This window comes from Panicum virgatum, chromosome 7K (genome assembly GCF_016808335.1).
Source record: "Panicum virgatum strain AP13 chromosome 7K, P.virgatum_v5, whole genome shotgun sequence".
NCBI classification, from domain to species: Eukaryota; Viridiplantae; Streptophyta; class Magnoliopsida; order Poales; family Poaceae; genus Panicum; species Panicum virgatum.
The window spans coordinates 4,315,568-4,333,151 of record NC_053142.1 but is presented as its reverse complement, the minus strand read 5'-3'; the positions used below and the strand labels follow the sequence as shown (position 1 = coordinate 4,333,151).

Below are 17,584 nucleotides of genomic sequence, written 5' to 3'. Positions count from 1 at the left end.
GTTGGCGGCGGCGTCACAGGCGGAGCTCGGGGAGGAGGCGCAAGGAAGGCGATGGGACAGGGTGGGCGAATGGATAACGAGAGGAGGAAAAAAAAAGGAATGGAAAGAAAAAGAAATGGAGTGGAGAAAAAGAGGAAAAGAAAGAAAAGTAAAAAAGAAGAAAAGAGTAAGAAAATATAGAGAAGGGTAATTTAGATATTTAACAATCTCATTCCAACAGATGAAGCTATTTTGTCAAACAGTTTACAAAACGGCTCCGACTCCAAAAAAACCGCTCCACTAGAGGAGCCGGAGCTCTACCAAAAGCCCTTCACGATTTTGTCCATGACTCCATCTCCAAAATGCTCCTCTACCCCCCTCTCTCTCCACGGCGGGCCGGCTGCCTCGGCGGCCCGGTAGTCTGCCTGCCCGAGTGCCGCCCCCTCAAGATGCCGCGCCAGATGCTCGCCATCGTCAACGCGAAAGCCAGGTCCGATCTAGGGGTAGGGCTCTCGATTTTTGTCTCAATGTTGTTCCAGGGGATAGGATTGGGCCTTTCCAGATCTGTGGGGACGAAGATTGCAGGAAGAGGGCCGAGAATGCGCAGGTCGCTCGCGGAGTCGCGGTGCTTTTGGGGGAAAAGAGTTGGATCTTTGCTGAAGCTCGCAGGTAAGGAGAGGGAGATGCCCTAAGTTTCATGGTGCTCGCTTTGTCCTGTGGAGGAGATTACAGGTTCTTGTTGCGATTATAACTGTGATCTTTTTGGTTTGCAGAGGCATTGAGCTCCCATCGATTGATCCATCATTTAGATCTCTTTCATTGGCTTAACTCGCGCTGTATTGCATGGTCGCACCAGAAGTCGCAGAGAATGACTGGGAGGTTTTCAGAAGTTCTTTATCTGCTTTGGCTGTTAGAAATACCAAACTAAAGGTACTTAGTTTACTTACTGAACCATATGTTTAGTATGACAATTTTGGATTTCATAACCCACAAGCGTGTAATCCGGCTTGTGCATCTTGCTGATCTTTTCTCTCTGCATGTCTCTCCTAATGCTAGGCTAAATTGAAAGAAGTTGAAAGTCAGGCAGATCTTAGTAAAAGAAACATGGATCACCAGAACTGTGCAAAACAATGATGGACTGACTTGTTTTCACTGACCTAGACTTTATCTAAAAGACTCTTGGAGACTTGTTGGCTGTTTGCATGAGTTGTGTCTTGCTGTAAATATGAATAGAGAATAAATCAATGAATTAGGTTTGCTTTCTATGATTCCTAAAACATATGTCTAGGAAGAATTCTGCATTTGGGAAATGTTAAAGTGGACTATAGCATCCATTTACTACCAATTTATCACTCTATTCTTCAATTATAGCCTGTGAGTAAGTAAATAGGTACCTATTGCTGTTCTTAACCTGTAATCTCCAAATTCTTGGTAGTCCGCATGATTTGTGTCTTTCTGTAAATACTAAATAGTGACAAATAATAAGGCTGATATGATTTAGTTGGGCATTGAGTCGTAAGCGCTCATAAAGTGATTACCACACATCCACACTAACAAGAGATTTGTAAGAACCTAGCAGGATATGTTTCTTGACTACTAGCTTTATCAGTTTATATTACTTTCAAAAATAGTGGTAACCTCATGCTGCTGGTATGGTCATAACATTTGCAGAAACAGATATATTCTGAAGAGTAAAAATACTTACTTTCATGTGGTTGTTATGCTCTCAACTCATAAATACACTGTCCTAATTCTTGGTAGGCCGCGTGAGTTGCGTCCTGCTGTAAATATGGACAGACAACAAATTTGATGGAATTTAGGTGAGCATTATTGAGTCATATATGCTCACAAAGGACCATCACACATACACATTGGGCACTAGAAGCAAGGATATGGCCTAACATGTCGGTTATGTTTCATCACCTTAAGTGGGTCAGTGTTTAGTTTTGGTAGGCTATGTGCATAGAAACTATCAAAACTAATGGCATGCAGCTATCCTTCAGTTTTTTCCTTAAAATATCAATGGTCTAATTCTTGGCGCACCTGCGTGGAGCACACGTCACAGTAAATACAAACAACAAATTGATTGAAACTTGGTGTAGTGTTCTCTTAGTTTCAATTGCTCAGCTCATGTAGGAACTGTCAAATTCGTAATGTTAATGCCTTGACCTAAATCAGAATGAGATCTAGCATGAACATGTGGCACTCAAATTAGCTAATTTGCATTTTTAAACTGCCATATACTGTTGTATCTTCGGTTCCTTTTATTCATGCAACCCAGATAAAAGGTTCTCAAAGTGTTTGATAATAAGTTATAAGCATGCAGGGTTCTCTGTGTTGTTCGATGAGGCTGCAAATTAAGAAAGGTGCCGCGCTTGCCCATGCTCCAAATTTCAGTAGCCAGTTTCGTGGAGGTGGAAGACCCCGCCTCCTTCCTAAATCCTAACCTGAAACCACTGGCCGCTTCAGTATGATACGATGATGTGTGCAATTGTTCATACACTTCGTGATCTTAGGACAACGATTGACTGTGTTTGTAATATATTTGTTTATTTTTATTACCTCTGTGAGAACAAATTTGTTGATGTTGTGCGAATAAATGGTTTATTTGTGTTACTATTATCTATAAGCATATCAGTTGCTGCGCACAGGCACGACAAGGCAAAACAGCGATGGATGGACTATTGCCAGTATTTTCAACATAAACATAGTAGTTCTGTTATACATCCTTGTGACTTGTGTGTGTTTGTGCTGTGCCAATGGATGATTTTTACGTGTGTTATTTGTGCAAGTCCAGTCCCTGCTGATAGAAGAGCCTAACTCTGATTGTCTGGTTGCCTTCTGACAGCTTGTAGAGTTGCATGTTGGTAATACTACCGCTGGCCATGTGCGCTACTTGTGATTTACTGTATATATGAATGTGCATACTGAAGAGTGACTCAGTTCATACTTGTATGAGTATGAATGGATGAGAAATTTGAAATTCTTGCTTTCAGGTTCTTTTGGTAACATGGAATGAAGTTCTAACCGCTGAGTTGACACTGATGTTCTTTTTATTCTGATTCTTTTTTTTTTTGAAATTTTGTTTTTCTTTAAAAGATTTTTTTGAATTTTTGTGAAATTTATGTTCATCACATAGTTTTTTGAACTCATCATAGTAGACGCGACGAAATTTTTGTCCAAGTTTCTTCTTGCCGCACATGAAGCAGAAGCGCAGAGGCTTCCCCTCCTCCCTTTCTCAATGACACGCGGGCCCCGCTTACCAGTTCAACAACTTCCCCGTGAGCACGCGCATCTCGAGGACGGCCCATATAAGGCCCAGCCCACCTCCTCCCCCTTCTTCTTCTCCCCCACGCTGAAGACGACGCCATCCCTCGCCAGCTCGCCTCCTCCACTCCTCCCCAACCCCTCGCCGACTCAGATTCCGCTGCCCCGCGCCGCCGCCGCCGCCGCCGCCATGCCGTTCACCCCGGGCCCCTACTCCGGCGTCAGCACCCTCGCTCTCGTAAGTTCCCTCCTTCGGCCTCCGCTTCTTCCAGAAGATTCTTGCCCTGGCGATGCATCCCGATCGGATCTGACCCTCCCTCACCTCGCTTCCTCGTCTTGTCTCCGCAGGTGGCGAGGGCGTCGGCCTTCGGCGTCGGCGTCGTCTACGGGAGCATCAAGCTCTCCATCCTCAAGGTAAACTCTCGGCTGTGGATTCGCGCAATCTGGTAGCGGCGGGGCAGATGGTTTGATTACCCGCAACGTTCTAGCATTAGGGTTTGTGGAAAAAACTTGGGGTTCTAGGACGCGAGGATTAGATGTGTTGTTGCGATGGTACCTTTTGATTGAATGGCTTAGTTCCTTCTGCCCAGTCTGAGGCCGTTGTATGTTGATTTGTGGCTTAAGACTGAAATTATTTAGCCCTTGTTTGTTTACCTCTTCATGTTTGTGATATATAGGTTAATCTTCTTCCCTGAAGATGAAGTGTGTTTGCGTATTAGGTCGTTAGTAGTCATGTTCTGGCCAGTACCCTGCAGTGTTGCCAGTTGCTCATTTGGCTTTCATTATGTTGAATTCCCAAACTTATGAAATTATTCCTCAATTTCGGTGTTGCTTCAAGATGATTATATCACCTTGAATCCAACTTGAGGTTTGTAACTAATGTGGCATAATTGCCGCTTCTTGTATATAACCTCGTTCTGCTAGTTCTGCAACTTTTGGACATTGATTGGTGGATAGTAACAAATGTACTGTTTCTCTCTTGCATGTTATGGGCCTTATGCCATGGTTGAGATTTGAGCAATATCCTATATTTGTGCCTGGTTTCGTATTACTGAAAGATGTCAAAGTAAGTGTTCCACAGTAGAGGAAAGTGTTTATAGGCTAATGTTTGGCCTGGTGTGTACTGGTATTGCCCAGATTATCTGATGATGCATGTGTTTTCTGAGCTTGGTGAATTCAACTGGTCTGTATTTAGTTATTGCCTCTGTTTATTATTAATGTGTACTTCCTATTGGAGTACCATGATCAAGTTTATATATTACAGAAGAATCTTAGGGTTGCAGTTTCACCTGCAGCATGCATCAATTGTAAATCCATTGCCATGATAAGATGCTGTTTATGAGGTTGATATTATAAGCATGTCATTTGTTCTTTGTTTTATTCATGTGGTAGCCCTTGAAGCAGTAAAAATGTATCACACTGAATGACTGAGCTTAAGTGAAGCTTGAATAACTCAGTTCCAGTATTTTACAGATTCCTGGGGATTTTAGATATCTAATTTCTAAAAGCAAGTCATAATTATTATAATGATGATTGTCATTTTTTGGGATCTGGGTGACTGTCTAGCTAGATGGAACTGTTGCCATTTATGTTTTTCAGATTCTTGGTGCAAAGTAGTAGGATAATTTATTTGAATAATTAATATGTGTGGCCTTATGGTCTCATATCTCATGTTACTTAATCAACTGATCAACCTTTGTACCCCCTCTTGCTCTATAGATGGTGGTGCTGGTTCTTCTCAATTTTCAGCATTACTATTTCTTTTCAACTCATTGACATGGCCACTACACACAAGCTATCTTGATCTTTTCTATTTTAGGATTTAAACTGTGGGATTCATTCGGTGTTGGTTTAATCTTGCAGTAGCACAATATTCTTGGGCCAGGTTACAGATAAGCTTGCATGCTCATTGTGGTTGTGAAGGATATTGTTTGTTTAACTGTTTTATTAAGATATCCTGTTTGCCAAATGGCTTGAGTTGAATTTTCACTTGTCAATTTTCTGATGTTGCGCGATCTCTCAGGCGACGAAACCTAAAAAGGAGGAAGCACAGGCTCATCACTAAGGATGGCAGGGATGCAATGTGTTACCTGCAGTTCAAGGATGTCATAAATTGGCAGTGGACCCCTTCTTCATACGTGCATTTGGGTTTATCATTTGTGGACCTCTTGTCTGTAACACACCTGCTGAGTTACCTTAGTTTTGCGTCATAATAAGTTCTTGATCCCATGACTTGAAATGAGGAAGTAAAGGGCAAAAGCTGGAAAGAATCCTTTTTTGCCAACGATTTTGAAGTTCAGCAATTATATATGGTGAAGTTTTGCATGCCCCTGCTGATGAGTTTTTGCGCCACCGCATGTTTTCTCATGTGTGATGCTACTTGGCTAGCGCATTGTTACCGTGTGATTGTTGGACAATGCGGCCAGCCTGCTAAGGCTAGACGGCCAGTGGATTTTATCTTGCTGCTACGGCGCTCGCTTGCTAGCCCGTCTTTGCCCGCCATTTTGTAAGTTGTCCATGCATATCTGCACTGTATGCTTACGGGCAAAATCGGCAAGAATAATTCTAGCTTAGCATCCGGTAGCAAAAGCTACTTGCAGTGTGTCGGTGCTTCTTCTGTTCTTCCTGCCAAGCGTACTAAGCAACATCAGATCGAACGACCCTGTAGGTATGCCGCTGATCATTCGCAGTTGGCAGTTTGAGATGTTCTGCAGAGCTTACTGCGACGACGGATCAAATTGGGCAGATCGCGGCAATTCCCTCAACTTAATGTAATTCAGCAATCAGCGGATTTTCCGTCTGTTCGGTTGGTTGGGATAGGGCGCGGCTGGACTGATTTTTGTTGGGAGCAAACGCTGGTTGGCTAGCTGGAGATGCAGCAGCTCCATCCCAGCCGGACCTATACAGCTGAGCAGGGCCAGTCCTCTTCGTACCATTGTTAACCTTTGTTAACAATTAATAAATGTTGTTCGCTTGCTAATCAACGGATTTTGTCAGAGATGATATTGACCTGCTGTCATTTTGGCCTAGCTCTGTTCGAATGTTAAATTTCCATGAATCCTTGTGGTGTTGGGTGTGTGTGTTGTATGTCACCACTCACCGCCGAAGAATTCTTTGGGCAACGGTGACCCTCTAGTTACTGTGCGCTATAGTACATCATTGTATACTAGCCAGCTGAGCATTTCATTCGTTTGCACGCTGGACGTAAGCAAGGCACCAAATTTGTACTTGACATTGAATATGATCCTCGTAATAATTTAAATTTGTTTATATACGATTCCTGTTCTCATAAAAGTAATTTAATTGATTTATGAAAGCCCTCCAAAATGTGAAGTGGCTTGTAGAGCAGACGCATGCTCTCCCACGCACAACAGTACAACATATATTAAAAAGAAAGCACAGTACAACCCTTTCTTGCAAGAAGGTCCCTGAGTAACACATAAATTACAACAAAGTCCTGACCGCTACTGTTTATCTTCTTCCTCAACTGACGCTGGCGCCTAGATCTCATTGGCCATCGAGCAAAGCAACCGGACTTCAAGCTGCCGTTCAACGCCATGCCAATGCAAAGAGCGGACACCAATCGTTGGGAAGCTGCAAGAGATCGTCGATTGGAGACAACAGCTGTCGGCTCCCTTGAATCGGCCCCAAATCCTTCCGCATCCGCTATCCCCGACGCCCAGTACGCCACCCGAACTCCGGCGAGTACAACGCCAACAACAAAGCCAAGGAGAAGCACCCCGAAGAGGAGATCCATCCACACACCAAAGGAGGGACTCCAACCAGCCTCACAAAGAAAATCCAAGCGAAGGAACTCACCCGGATGTTCTAGGAGGAGCAAAATCCTATCTGCCGCGCCGCCATTGCCAGCGGCGAATAGAAGGAACAAGATCCACCCCGCTGCACCGCCGTCTCCGACAACCTGCGGGAGGAAGCCCGGCCGAGCAAGAGAAAGCGCCGCCGCCATCCGCACGGGAACAGGAACAACTGCGACCCTCCTCCGGCAAACCCTAGACCTAGACACAACTACATCTAGTCTATATACATCCGCGCCACGATTCTGCGGCCCACCGTCCTCTCCGACGCCGGACCGGCCGTCGGAGAGGAGAGGGGCCGGCGGAATCGCCGCAGGAAGCTCTTTCCGTTGGTGTGTGGATGGATCTCCTCTTCGGGGTGCTTCTTTGCCAGATGCTAGGCTGCAGCCACCGGCCTAGCCACCGGTGACACCAGAGATGTTCTCGTACGGAGAATGATCAAAATCCTCTCTGCGACGGCGATGCCTTGTTTAGTTTGCGAAATTTTTTAGTTTTTGATATTGTAGCACTTTTATTGTTATTTGATAATTAATATTCAATTATGAACTAATTAGGTTTAAAAGATTCGTCTCGTGCTAATCAGTTAGACTGTGTCATTAGTTATTTTTTCAACAACATTTAGTACTTTATGCATGTGTCCAAAAATTTGATGTGACAAGTACTGTAGAATTTTTTTTGGAACTAAACAGGACCTTACATGCCTGATGCTTCTCACATGCCTCTCCTAGTCTCCCAACCCCTCCCAGCTCCTAATGGGGTGATTGGTTGGCTTCCCGGACGAGCCTGGCTCGTACGAGAGATCCAGGCCACGGCTGGCCAGGTCCGGCGCATGCAAAACGATGACGTTTGGCATCGATGCAACTTTTATACACGCTCATGCGCTTGCCGCGCTCGCACGAGCCAGGCCCGGCAGATACGGCCGATTCTCACGTATCGTCAGTGCCTGGCCGCGGAGGGGCGTTTGCACGCCGAGAGCCTGGCCCAGTAGCAGATGCACGCAACCAAACTGCCACCCGCTGCATCCCCAGAGCCTGGTTCTGCGACTCGCAGGCAACCAATCAGGCCCGCCCTAAGCTCTAGAGTAGATTTTGTGAAACAGCAAAGAAGAGAGAAATTATTTTTTTATTCACTATGGCTTGATCTTAAGTTTAAGTTTAAGGTGCATCACAGAAATCAATTAGTTACTGATACTTAAATAATGTAGTAAGGTGCAGCATATAGATTGCATTTATTATTTAAAATTATCATTTTAAGTGCATTGTTGCTGCCCCTTGTCTAAGGGCACGTACAACGGCGAGACGATCCCGTCGACATGCGTTGTTTTTTTTTTTTGCAAAAAAACACCCCTGCGGAACGGACAGACAGCGCGGCCGTCGTCTCGTTCGTCGGCAGCTTTGGCGCGTGGTGCGAGGCGAAGCAACGAGCTGCCGTCGCGTTGTACCAAGCGCTGCGGGTCGGCGACGGCGGCGCGGATCCGCTGATCTTGCGTGCGAGATGTCTATTTTGGCGACAAACCAGGAGCGCAGGTACCTCTCTTCCTCCCCAATCGTGACCTCTCTATCCAAATCGAGCTCCATGTGGTGGAAAAGAAATCGATCGAAGAAGCTGTAGCAACTGATTAGCTGCTCGTCAAAAATCAATTGCTTATGTTGATTTCAATTTTTTTCCTGCTGCAAGCGCGCCAGGTTCCTCATCTGGCCATTCCCATCTAGCGGTTGTTCGATTTGGGGAGGAACAGAAGCTTATCATGCAACTGCAGTCTGCTCAATGGGAGAGATGATGGCCATTGGCCAACAACTGCTTGGTTTGATGGGAGCTGAGAAAAATTAGATGGGGAGCCGCTAGCTGCAGCCGCTAGCTGCTTGCCTTCTTGCTCGGTGGAAGAAGCAAGGAGCAGACAGATGTTTTTTAATGCGGCAGGAAGAAACACCAGCAGCAAAGAGAGGAAGAAGATGTACATGAGGCTGGCACGTGGGTCCCGTGTAGCAGAACTAAGTTCTTACGGTAGAACTTATCAGGTTCTGTTCAGAAAAAAACTTATTTAATTACTATAATTCAGAATCTGTTGAGACTCATGCAAATTATTGGAATATATCATGGGTTCTCTCATGTAAGCATAAAAATGATTACAAAGATTAAATTATGTACTAGATCATCATGATTTACATGTTAAAACATGAATTAAATATCTTATAGACTGTCAAATAGACAGCAATTGGCTAACCGTTGTACAAGATGTCTATTTAGCTGTCTGTGTATGACAAAAAGACAGCTGCTGTCTAAACTGTTGTATTTGCCCTAACTGCTGCTGAGGTGACGTCAATGTTACAGCCGGTAACCCGCTTAAGGGGCTGTTTGTTTTCACAAACTTTAGTACCTGTCGGTGTTCGGAACCATCGGCTAGTAAATTTGTATGCGCATCACAGAAACGGATGGTAATATAAGTAAAGGCATAAGATTTTATACTGGTTCGGTCAGAACGTCCCTGTGTCCAATTCGAGCTCTCGTGCTCTTATATTCATAGTTTACAGTAGGAGTTAAAAAGGGCAAGAGAGAACCGGGGTCCCAGGTCTCTGGATGTATGTGCGTGTGTCGGATGTCGGATGTGAGCGATGATGACCGAATGCCCCTGCAAGGGGCACGTCCTCCTTTTATAGGCCAGAGGGGGACATGTTTACACCGCCGTGAGGGGGTGAGGGTCCCGATCCCGCCCGTCAGCCTCACGGTGGGCCCAGTTGACCTCTTTGACCGAGTTGTTGGGTGTCTTGTCCGTACAGGCCGCTTTAATGTCAACTGTTTGTGACGCGGGAGGATGGGTCTCCGTTGAGCAGTTGCGTCCCGTCCCGCAGCGTGCATCATCCTGTCCACTATTAGCATCAAAAATTTTATTCCACAAATTGTCTTTTTTAACCCATGAATTACAATATAGTTACAATATCAAGAACATGTCTTGTATATAGGAAAACAGACATGGTATATACATAGGTAGGCAAACAAACAAAAGAAAAGGTGAACACACATCATGAAAATTTAAGAAAACATTGTAATTCAACTCCACGGGATGCCGTAAATTCAAGATCTGACAACAATGTCTCATCAATAAAGAGCCTTAAAGCCCGTCAGATCCTTCATTCAAAAGCTCACTGCAGTAATATTACAAAAATAATCATCACAGTCTATAAACCAAGTAGAAATTCTACCTTTCCATTCAACATACAAAAAGCCTTAGGCTTTGTTTAGTTGCGTCCGTAAATTTTTTGAAATGAAATCTTTTCACATTTGAAGTATTAAATATAAATTAATTACAAAACTAATTTCAGAACTCGTATGTAAACTACAAGACAAATTTATTAAGACTAAGTAATCCGTCAGTAGCACACTGTTACTATAGTTGTTACTGTAGCAATTTAATATCTAATCATGGTCTAATTAGGCTCATTAGATTTGTCTCATAATTTATAAGCAAACTATGCAATTAATTTTTTTTATTTTATCTAGATTTAATACTCCATGCATGTAAGATTCTCATTCGATGTAATAGATTTGGAATTTTGATTTTTACAACTAAACAACCAGATAACGTCAGCAACAGACGTGCCAACAACCAGATATAATGAAGAAAGCACAGAAGCAAACCATGGATGCCTTCCAAAGCAAGATACCCAATTGCCATAGTCTATTAGATTGGCAGTTTCTAAACCTTAACAGCACAGGGACACAAAACAACATAAAGCACGAAAGAACTTACAAAATAGATTATCGAGAACGTCTGCATTCTTTGATGCAAAGCTTATAGGAAAATTTTATCATGACTTCAGGAATATAATGAGATATGAGTTTGTAGCTCCTAAATATTAAATTATGCTTTACCTGGGATTAATGGTACTATATAAAAGTGAGGGAAACACAAAGGGAGATGATGGATAAACACAGACATAGGTAAACAGTAAAATGATGTAGCTCAAATATAAATAAAAACAGGAGCCTTGCAATCGCAATCTGAACTAAAAGTAAACTACATGCAGGTAGAATATGTGAGGTCTGAATAAAAAACTGCTGTAATGACCACACTCCTGCAAGTCTGTAGAGTGGAAGAAAATGAAGTTGCCATGATCTCTTTAGGAGCCAACCAAAGTAGTTCATTTTTTTAAGCTCACTGAGAAATGGATACATGTGAGCGTCTTTTCACTATCCACTGCTACATCATCGCTTTCAGGATCCAAGGCAACCTGCAGTGAAGCATGCAAACGAAATGACCATTGAAATCGAGACATTCAGAAGAGAAGTAAACAAAAATGCCACTGCATAAGAATATAACCTGAGCTAAACTGCAATTTTGTACATATTCTTGTAGTCAAACGAATCGAGCTGCAGGTTGGACCTTATAAAATGATATAATTGCATTTTCAGACAGTATAGTTAAAACTATCTTTACAATGCACTCAACTATGCAAATCAAACTTCTAACATATATAAAATAATCTAATTCGCAAACAGGAATTATTATGAGCGAAATTTAAAAAAAAGGCAATAATGGAAACTTGTACTATTCTGAAAGTTAGCGAAACCTTGAGGGCTTGGGCATTAAACGAAATCATGAAGGCATACACATACATTCAGGGAGGCATCAAAAGTAAGCGAAGCATTGCGGCATCCAAAATAAAATTATTCAAGACTGCCTCTAACAGGATAGAGAAGTGATATCATTCTAGGTAAATAAAACATACACAAGACCAATATCTAAAATGAGCTCTGATAAGAGTAAAGGAAAGCTTGAAGAATAAAACATTTGTCAAAGCATGTTAGTACCAATAGCGTGTCAGTACTATAAACGATTATGCCACTATGCTTTGGAGCATTGCAAGATTACTCTGTTTATAGATTAACCAGCATAAAACTTTGCAATTCTAATCTCAAGTGTGTCACGACCCCGACGTCAAGCGCCGGCGCACGCATCGCGGCATGCCACGCGTCAGCCTTGCCGTCGACCATCCTCGTGTCGCGTGTCAGCCTCACCGCCGGCCATCCTCGTCCACTGCACGCCGCGCCGCGCCCATCCCGCGACCGTGAACAGCCTCGTCAACGCCACGCGCCGGCCGCCGAGGGGTGTTCCATCGCTTCCCCGGCCTTCTACGGCTTTCGTGCCGCCCCGTCCTTATCCGCACCGGCCGCCGCTCCCCCTCCCCTCTAGCTCCCATGCCGACCGGCTTCCCTGCCCCAAACCCTAGCCCCGTTGGCCCCCATCTCCATTGCCGCCGCCACCAGGAGCTCCGCCGGCCGCCGCAATTCGTCGTCTTCGGTGATCCCCTCGCCGATTCCTCGTAGGAGCAGCTTCCCCTCCCTCCCCGTGACCGATTTCGCCCCTAACCCGGCCCCCTCTCCCTCCCTGCAGGGCCGCCGGCGAGCGTCTCCGCCCGCCGCCACCCCTGTCCGTTGCGTTGCCCGTCCGTCGCCGCTCCTCGCCTGCGCCGCCGCCGGTGAGGTTCGCCACCTCCTCCTCATCCCCGTGCGCACCTCCCCTGGCCCGCTCCGGCCCTGCCTCCGCCGTGCCGCCGTTCGCCGGCGCCGCCACGTCGCGCGCGTCGCGCCGTGGGCGCGGGCACGCCCCGGGTCAAGGCCGCCCGGCCTGCCTTGACCTGGCCCGGGGGCGCCTGCTCGTGGGGCCCACCTGTCGGCCTCTGGCCTGGCGGGTGTGGCCGGATCCGGGTGCGTTTAGCATTTTGGCTAGGGTTTTCTTAGGTTTTTTATGTCTGCAATCTTGAAAAATGCATAGAAAATCGTACCGATCTCGGAAAAATGCAAAACTTGTTTCGTTGGATTTGTATCGCTGATATCTACTTAGGAAAAATGTTGTTTTGTATGTTACTTTTCTGTAAATTTATCTATAGGTTTATCTTGCAAAAGTGAGTTTAATGCTTAGTTATTTGAGTATTGCTCTAAAAATTTCAAACTAAATTTTGTTAGACTCTTTGTGAGGTGTATTTTTCAGTGGTTCAATTTTTTCACATGCTTACTTGCTGTTTATCAAATTTTTAGCTTGTTTTCTTATGCTTTGTCTGAAAATGGTTTAATATAGAACTTTTTTCTGGAAAATGAGAAAATAGTAAAACGAATTTTGTTAGCTTTGTTTTCGTGCCTAGTATCTAAGATAATTTTCTTGGATTTGTTTAGATAAGTTTTATTATCTTTTCTGATTTATCTGTTTTGAATCGCTGAAAACTAATATATTTATGATCAATTGTAGGAAATTGCTTTTTCTGCAAATTCAATTTTCATGAGTTCCTTGTATTGTTCTCTACATGCTCAATTCATTCCATGATTTATACTTGTTGTTTAGTTCATTTCTTAATTCTTGCACCACATTCATGCATTATAGTGACCGAACCGTCGGAGGTCGAACCCGTGGAGCCCATCGAGTCTGTCGAGTTTGAACCCGGAATCCCGTTCGTGGTCGAGCCGGAAGTTAACCAAGGCAAGCAGCTAAACATGAATCCTTGCTCCTATTTAATCTGACTTAATTAGTTATCTCACCGGGTAATATTGGGTTATGTATAGTATGTATGTATTGCATTCTTGTACCTATCTGCGGGCATTATCCTTCCTTGATTTGTCATTCTTGTTCTTGGCACTAGTTAGTCAATTAATTACTTAACCTGACTAGATGCTTAGCTTCGCTTAGAATATTTATATTGCTCGCTAGACAGGAATAATTTGGATGATCACATTTACCGGTTACCCTTGATCGCACTCGTTCGGCCTGGTCATCAGGTCTGGTAGTATCGAGGTTCGAGCGGAATGGTAGGGCCTAAGGAATGAAGTCACATGGGCATAGTCCGCTTGGACCGATTAAGGACCGTCCGTGGATGACGTTGGTTTTGAGCAACTTTCCATGCTACCACATATCCAAATAATGGTACAGATGAGCCAATTACTTTTTTTGACTTGATCATTAATGTATAGTCCGAGTCGCATGGTCCTCGCTTCATGTGGGTAAAGTAGTACACCCATGCAAGGTTTTAATCAATTCGAATTGCCGCGCTCTCGGTTATGAGCAAGCTCATTATCCCATGAACTCCTTGTAGAAATTCGGTTATGATGGAGATGGTTCATGGCACCTCTGTGACACTTTACATGTTATACTCTTAGCTAACTAAAAGTTATTAGGGGTTTGGGTAACATTAATCAATTCTGATAGGTGATAGTGTAGAGAGCTAATGCTTATGCAATAATTACTTAACCTTAAAGCTTTTACTTGAGCCAATGCATGATCCTTGCTTATTTAATCGCGTAAGTCTTGCGAGTACCTTTTGTACTCAGGTTGCTTTCTAAACCTAGTTGCAGGTGAACCGGAAGTGGTGTTCGGCCACTTCTACCCCGCCGATCCTAATGCGGGGGAGGTGTAGGTCGTTGCGGCTGTGCTGATGTCCTTGAGCAAGGCATCATTATCTTAAGTATGTTTTATCGTAGCTGAACTCCGTGAGAGCATGTAAATACAATAAATTTTAAGTCTCTGTTTAATATGGCTTTCGTGAGCTCAAGCTTGTAATGGAAATTGGTTGAACCCTCCTATTTTGAATTTGTAATATTAAGTTTCGAAATCTAGTTTTGTAAAACTGCTTTTTGAGGATTATTAGCGATGTATTCGATTGTAAACGGTATGTGCATATGCTGATTCTGGGCGTATATTAGAGCACATACCGGGACTACCGGATTTGATATTATTTTAGATGAATGATGTGTCGGTTATTCGTGTCTCTAGATGTGGGATAACACGTGGCACGCTCTCCGGCAAGCACGTGTTAACTCTCATTTGGATGATAATGACCGGCGGTTCGTTTAAAATAGTATCAAATTGGACGGTTCTCACAACGTGGTGTTGGAACATCAAAGAATTGGCATGAGCATTGATATGAGAACATGGATTAGCACCACGATTTTACTGAAATACAAGTGATGTGTCACACAAACTTTGAGCCTAAATACTAAAATAATCAGTATTGTATTCTATTTCTTTGGCCAATAGCTAAATCTTTCATCTATGATTTGTAAAAACTAAAATCAAGTCGGATAATTGCATCTTCCATTGTTTATCTGTAGAATGTACTTGGTGACACTAACTGTATCTGCTCCTACGATTGTTATCCGAACAATATAATGGATATGAGAGATACGAATTCTGCTCCAGTTAAACTTGAAAATATTTTTTTATGTTCCTGCCGTGATTATGACAATTGAAATGTTTTAGGAAATAGCTATAGTCTCTTATATGCAGGGAAAAATAAAATCGAGCAAAGATCACTGGTAAAATGAAGCACTACCGGAGAGCAGGGGTTCGCCGAGTGCCAAGGGCACTCGGCGAAGAGCGAAACACACTCGGCAAATGATTCGCCGAGTGTAACACTCGGCGAATAGCACTCAGTAAAAAAAAACCTCGGCAAAGAGCTCTTTGCCAAGTGTTTTTTGTCGAACACTCGGCAAAAAGTTTGCCGTGTGCCAAAACTAACACTCGGCGAACATTTTCAACAGGAAATAAAAAAAAAACGGCCACACCATCCGCCGCCGCCACCACCGTCCGCCGCCCCCACATCCACCACCTCGCCCGCTTCCTACATTAGCGCCTCCACACGGTCACGCTGCTCGCCGGCAGCGCCGCCGCGCAGCCTTAACCGTGCCGCGACGAGGAGGCTGTTGTTGCCGTCGTTGCCGTAGCCGGTGGCCGCGGGTGAGCCGTCGCACGGAGCCGCCCGCTGCTCCCACCGTCGTTCAGCGCCTCACCCCCGCCGACGCGCCGTCGTGACTGGTGGCCGCGGGGGCCTCGCCATCGTCCCGCCTTGCGCCGCCGCCCCGCCGTCGCGGACTCGCGCGCCGCTGCCCCGCCGACGCGGCCCCGCGCGCCTCCTCGCCGTCGTGGCCCCGCGCGCCGCCGCCACGCCGACGCGGGCCCGCGCGCCTCCTCGCCATCGCGGCCCCGCGCGCCGCCGCGGACCCGCGCGCCGCCACCCTGCCGTCGCGGCCTCGCGTGCCGCTGCGGACCCGCGTGTCGCAGCCTTGTCGTTGTCCCGCCTTGCGCCGCCGCCCCGCCGTCGCGGTCCCACGCGCTTCCTCGCCGTCGCGGCTCCGCGCGCCGCCGCCGCGCCGCCGACGAGGACTGCGGAGGAGATGAGGAGGAGAAGTTGCGCGCGGAGGGAGACGGGGAGAGGAGAGGATAAGAGAGAGTACCCGCGGTTGAAATAAAAGGGCGGGATTGCGGAGGAGATGATTACCGAGTGTTGGATTCGGGGCACTCGGTAAACCTCTTGTTTGCCGAGTGCCAGATCGAGACACTCGGTAAATATTTTTTTATTTTATTTCCTGTTTGTTCTCCTTCTTTTTTATAACATGTTCTTATAAATTTATTTTGAAAATACCTCTTTGCCGAGTGGTTTTTTTGGCACTCGGCAAATAATTTATTTGCCGAGTGTATTTTGTTTGCCGAGTGTTTTTTGCGGGACACTTGGCAAAGCATGCAACACTCGGTAACTTTGGGATTTCCGGTAGTGAAGGGAGAAAAACCTCATCAATTAATTTATTTGCAGGAAGATTGACCAATCAGAGGGTCTGCTTGTGTTTGTATGCGGTGAAATCATCACTCTTGCATGTGCCCTCTCGGATGACCTGCCTGTACTTGTGGCCTATCTGGTGCGTGAGGAGAATATCTTAATTCTTAAGCTCCAAAGCCTGAGCCCGTCCAAGTCAATGGCTGGCGGCGGGAGTTGGGGTGATCTGCAGCTCTAAAGACTAAGGCCCCGTTTGGTAGGGCTTCGGCTCTTCTAAAAACAGCTCCGGCTCTGGCTCCTCAGATGGAGCGGCTTTTCTGGTGGAGTTGGAGCCGTTTTAGAAAATATTTGGCAAAACAGCTTCACTTGTTAGATTGATGTGTAAACCGCGTGAAGCCACGATTTCATGGCTTCACCTTGCCTGTGTAAGCCGCCGACGGCTTCAGAACCGGCTTCACACGTGAAGCCGGTCCTGAAACAAACGTTTGGGAGGGCTTCACCTGAAGCCGCTCGTGAAGCCGCCGGTGAAGCCCTCCCAAACGGGGCGTAAAGCGTTCCCTCCACGCTGCGTGGAGCTCTAGAGGGAAACGCTGCGCTGCTGAAGCCCCTATCTCCATGGCCAGCAGCGGATTTAGATGAAAACAGTGGGTGGATATGAGTTGTTACATAGAGGGGGTTCAGCGAGGACGCCGTCACAGAGGTAGGTCGCGAACAGCGACGGGGGAGGCTCTCAAATTAGTAGGCAGATGGAGTTAATTCACACAAATGGTTAAGCACAAACAAAATTATCCGATGTCTAGCGATACTTCAGGACGGGCAGCGGGTGCGCACCCTAGGAGGCAGGGAGCGGAGGAGGGAGGAGGCGTTGGGGAATCCCTTGTGGACGAGGCCGCGCCGCCGCCGGTTTCCATCTCCAGCCTCCATGCTGCCTGGACCAGAGAAAGGGACTAAGGGAGGAGCTGAGATATCAAAGCTAATGAGAATAGG

General features: G+C 45.6%; 1 protein-coding gene, 2 long non-coding RNA genes and 1 other non-coding gene across 5 annotated transcripts; all 4 read left to right on the top strand.

The window, feature by feature from the left end:
• The first annotated feature begins 322 nt into the window (after positions 1–322).
• On the top strand, positions 323–1,389 carry LOC120639633. Of its 2 annotated transcripts, XR_005661528.1 has the most exons (3): positions 323–648; positions 753–909; positions 1,036–1,389. It is a non-coding gene; the product is annotated as an uncharacterized LOC120639633 (long non-coding RNA). The 2 variants fall into 2 exon arrangements; XR_005661527.1 differs by having other exon boundaries at positions 324–648; positions 753–1,344.
• Positions 1,390–1,741: 352 nt separating this feature from the next.
• Positions 1,742–1,847, top strand: LOC120643247. Its single transcript, XR_005662932.1, has one exon. It is a non-coding gene; the product is annotated as a small nucleolar RNA snoR103 (small nucleolar RNA).
• A 1,358-nt stretch (positions 1,848–3,205) lies between these two features.
• On the top strand, positions 3,206–5,575 carry LOC120639632. The gene is made up of 3 exons (XM_039915488.1): positions 3,206–3,484; positions 3,595–3,660; positions 5,270–5,575. Exons 1-3 carry the CDS (start codon positions 3,221–3,223, stop codon positions 5,309–5,311), a joined length of 372 nt encoding a protein of 123 aa, XP_039771422.1. The 5' UTR covers positions 3,206–3,220; the 3' UTR covers positions 5,312–5,575.
• Positions 5,576–8,444: 2,869 nt separating this feature from the next.
• Positions 8,445–9,284, top strand: LOC120639631. The gene is made up of 2 exons (XR_005661526.1): positions 8,445–8,587; positions 8,739–9,284. It is a non-coding gene; the product is annotated as an uncharacterized LOC120639631 (long non-coding RNA).
• The last annotated feature ends 8,300 nt before the right edge of the window (positions 9,285–17,584 follow it).

Excerpts from the sequence above, each read along its gene's own strand:
- LOC120639632 (XM_039915488.1), top strand. The coding sequence starts at position 3,221 with ATGACACGCGGGCCCCGCTTACCAGTTCAACAACTTCCCCGTGAGCAC. Across the intron at positions 3,485-3,594 it reads GCGTCAGCACCCTCGCTCTC|GTGGCGAGGGCGTCGGCCTT; the intron begins GTAAGTTCCCTC and ends TTGTCTCCGCAG. Across the intron at positions 3,661-5,269 it reads TCAAGCTCTCCATCCTCAAG|GCGACGAAACCTAAAAAGGA; the intron begins GTAAACTCTCGG and ends GCGATCTCTCAG.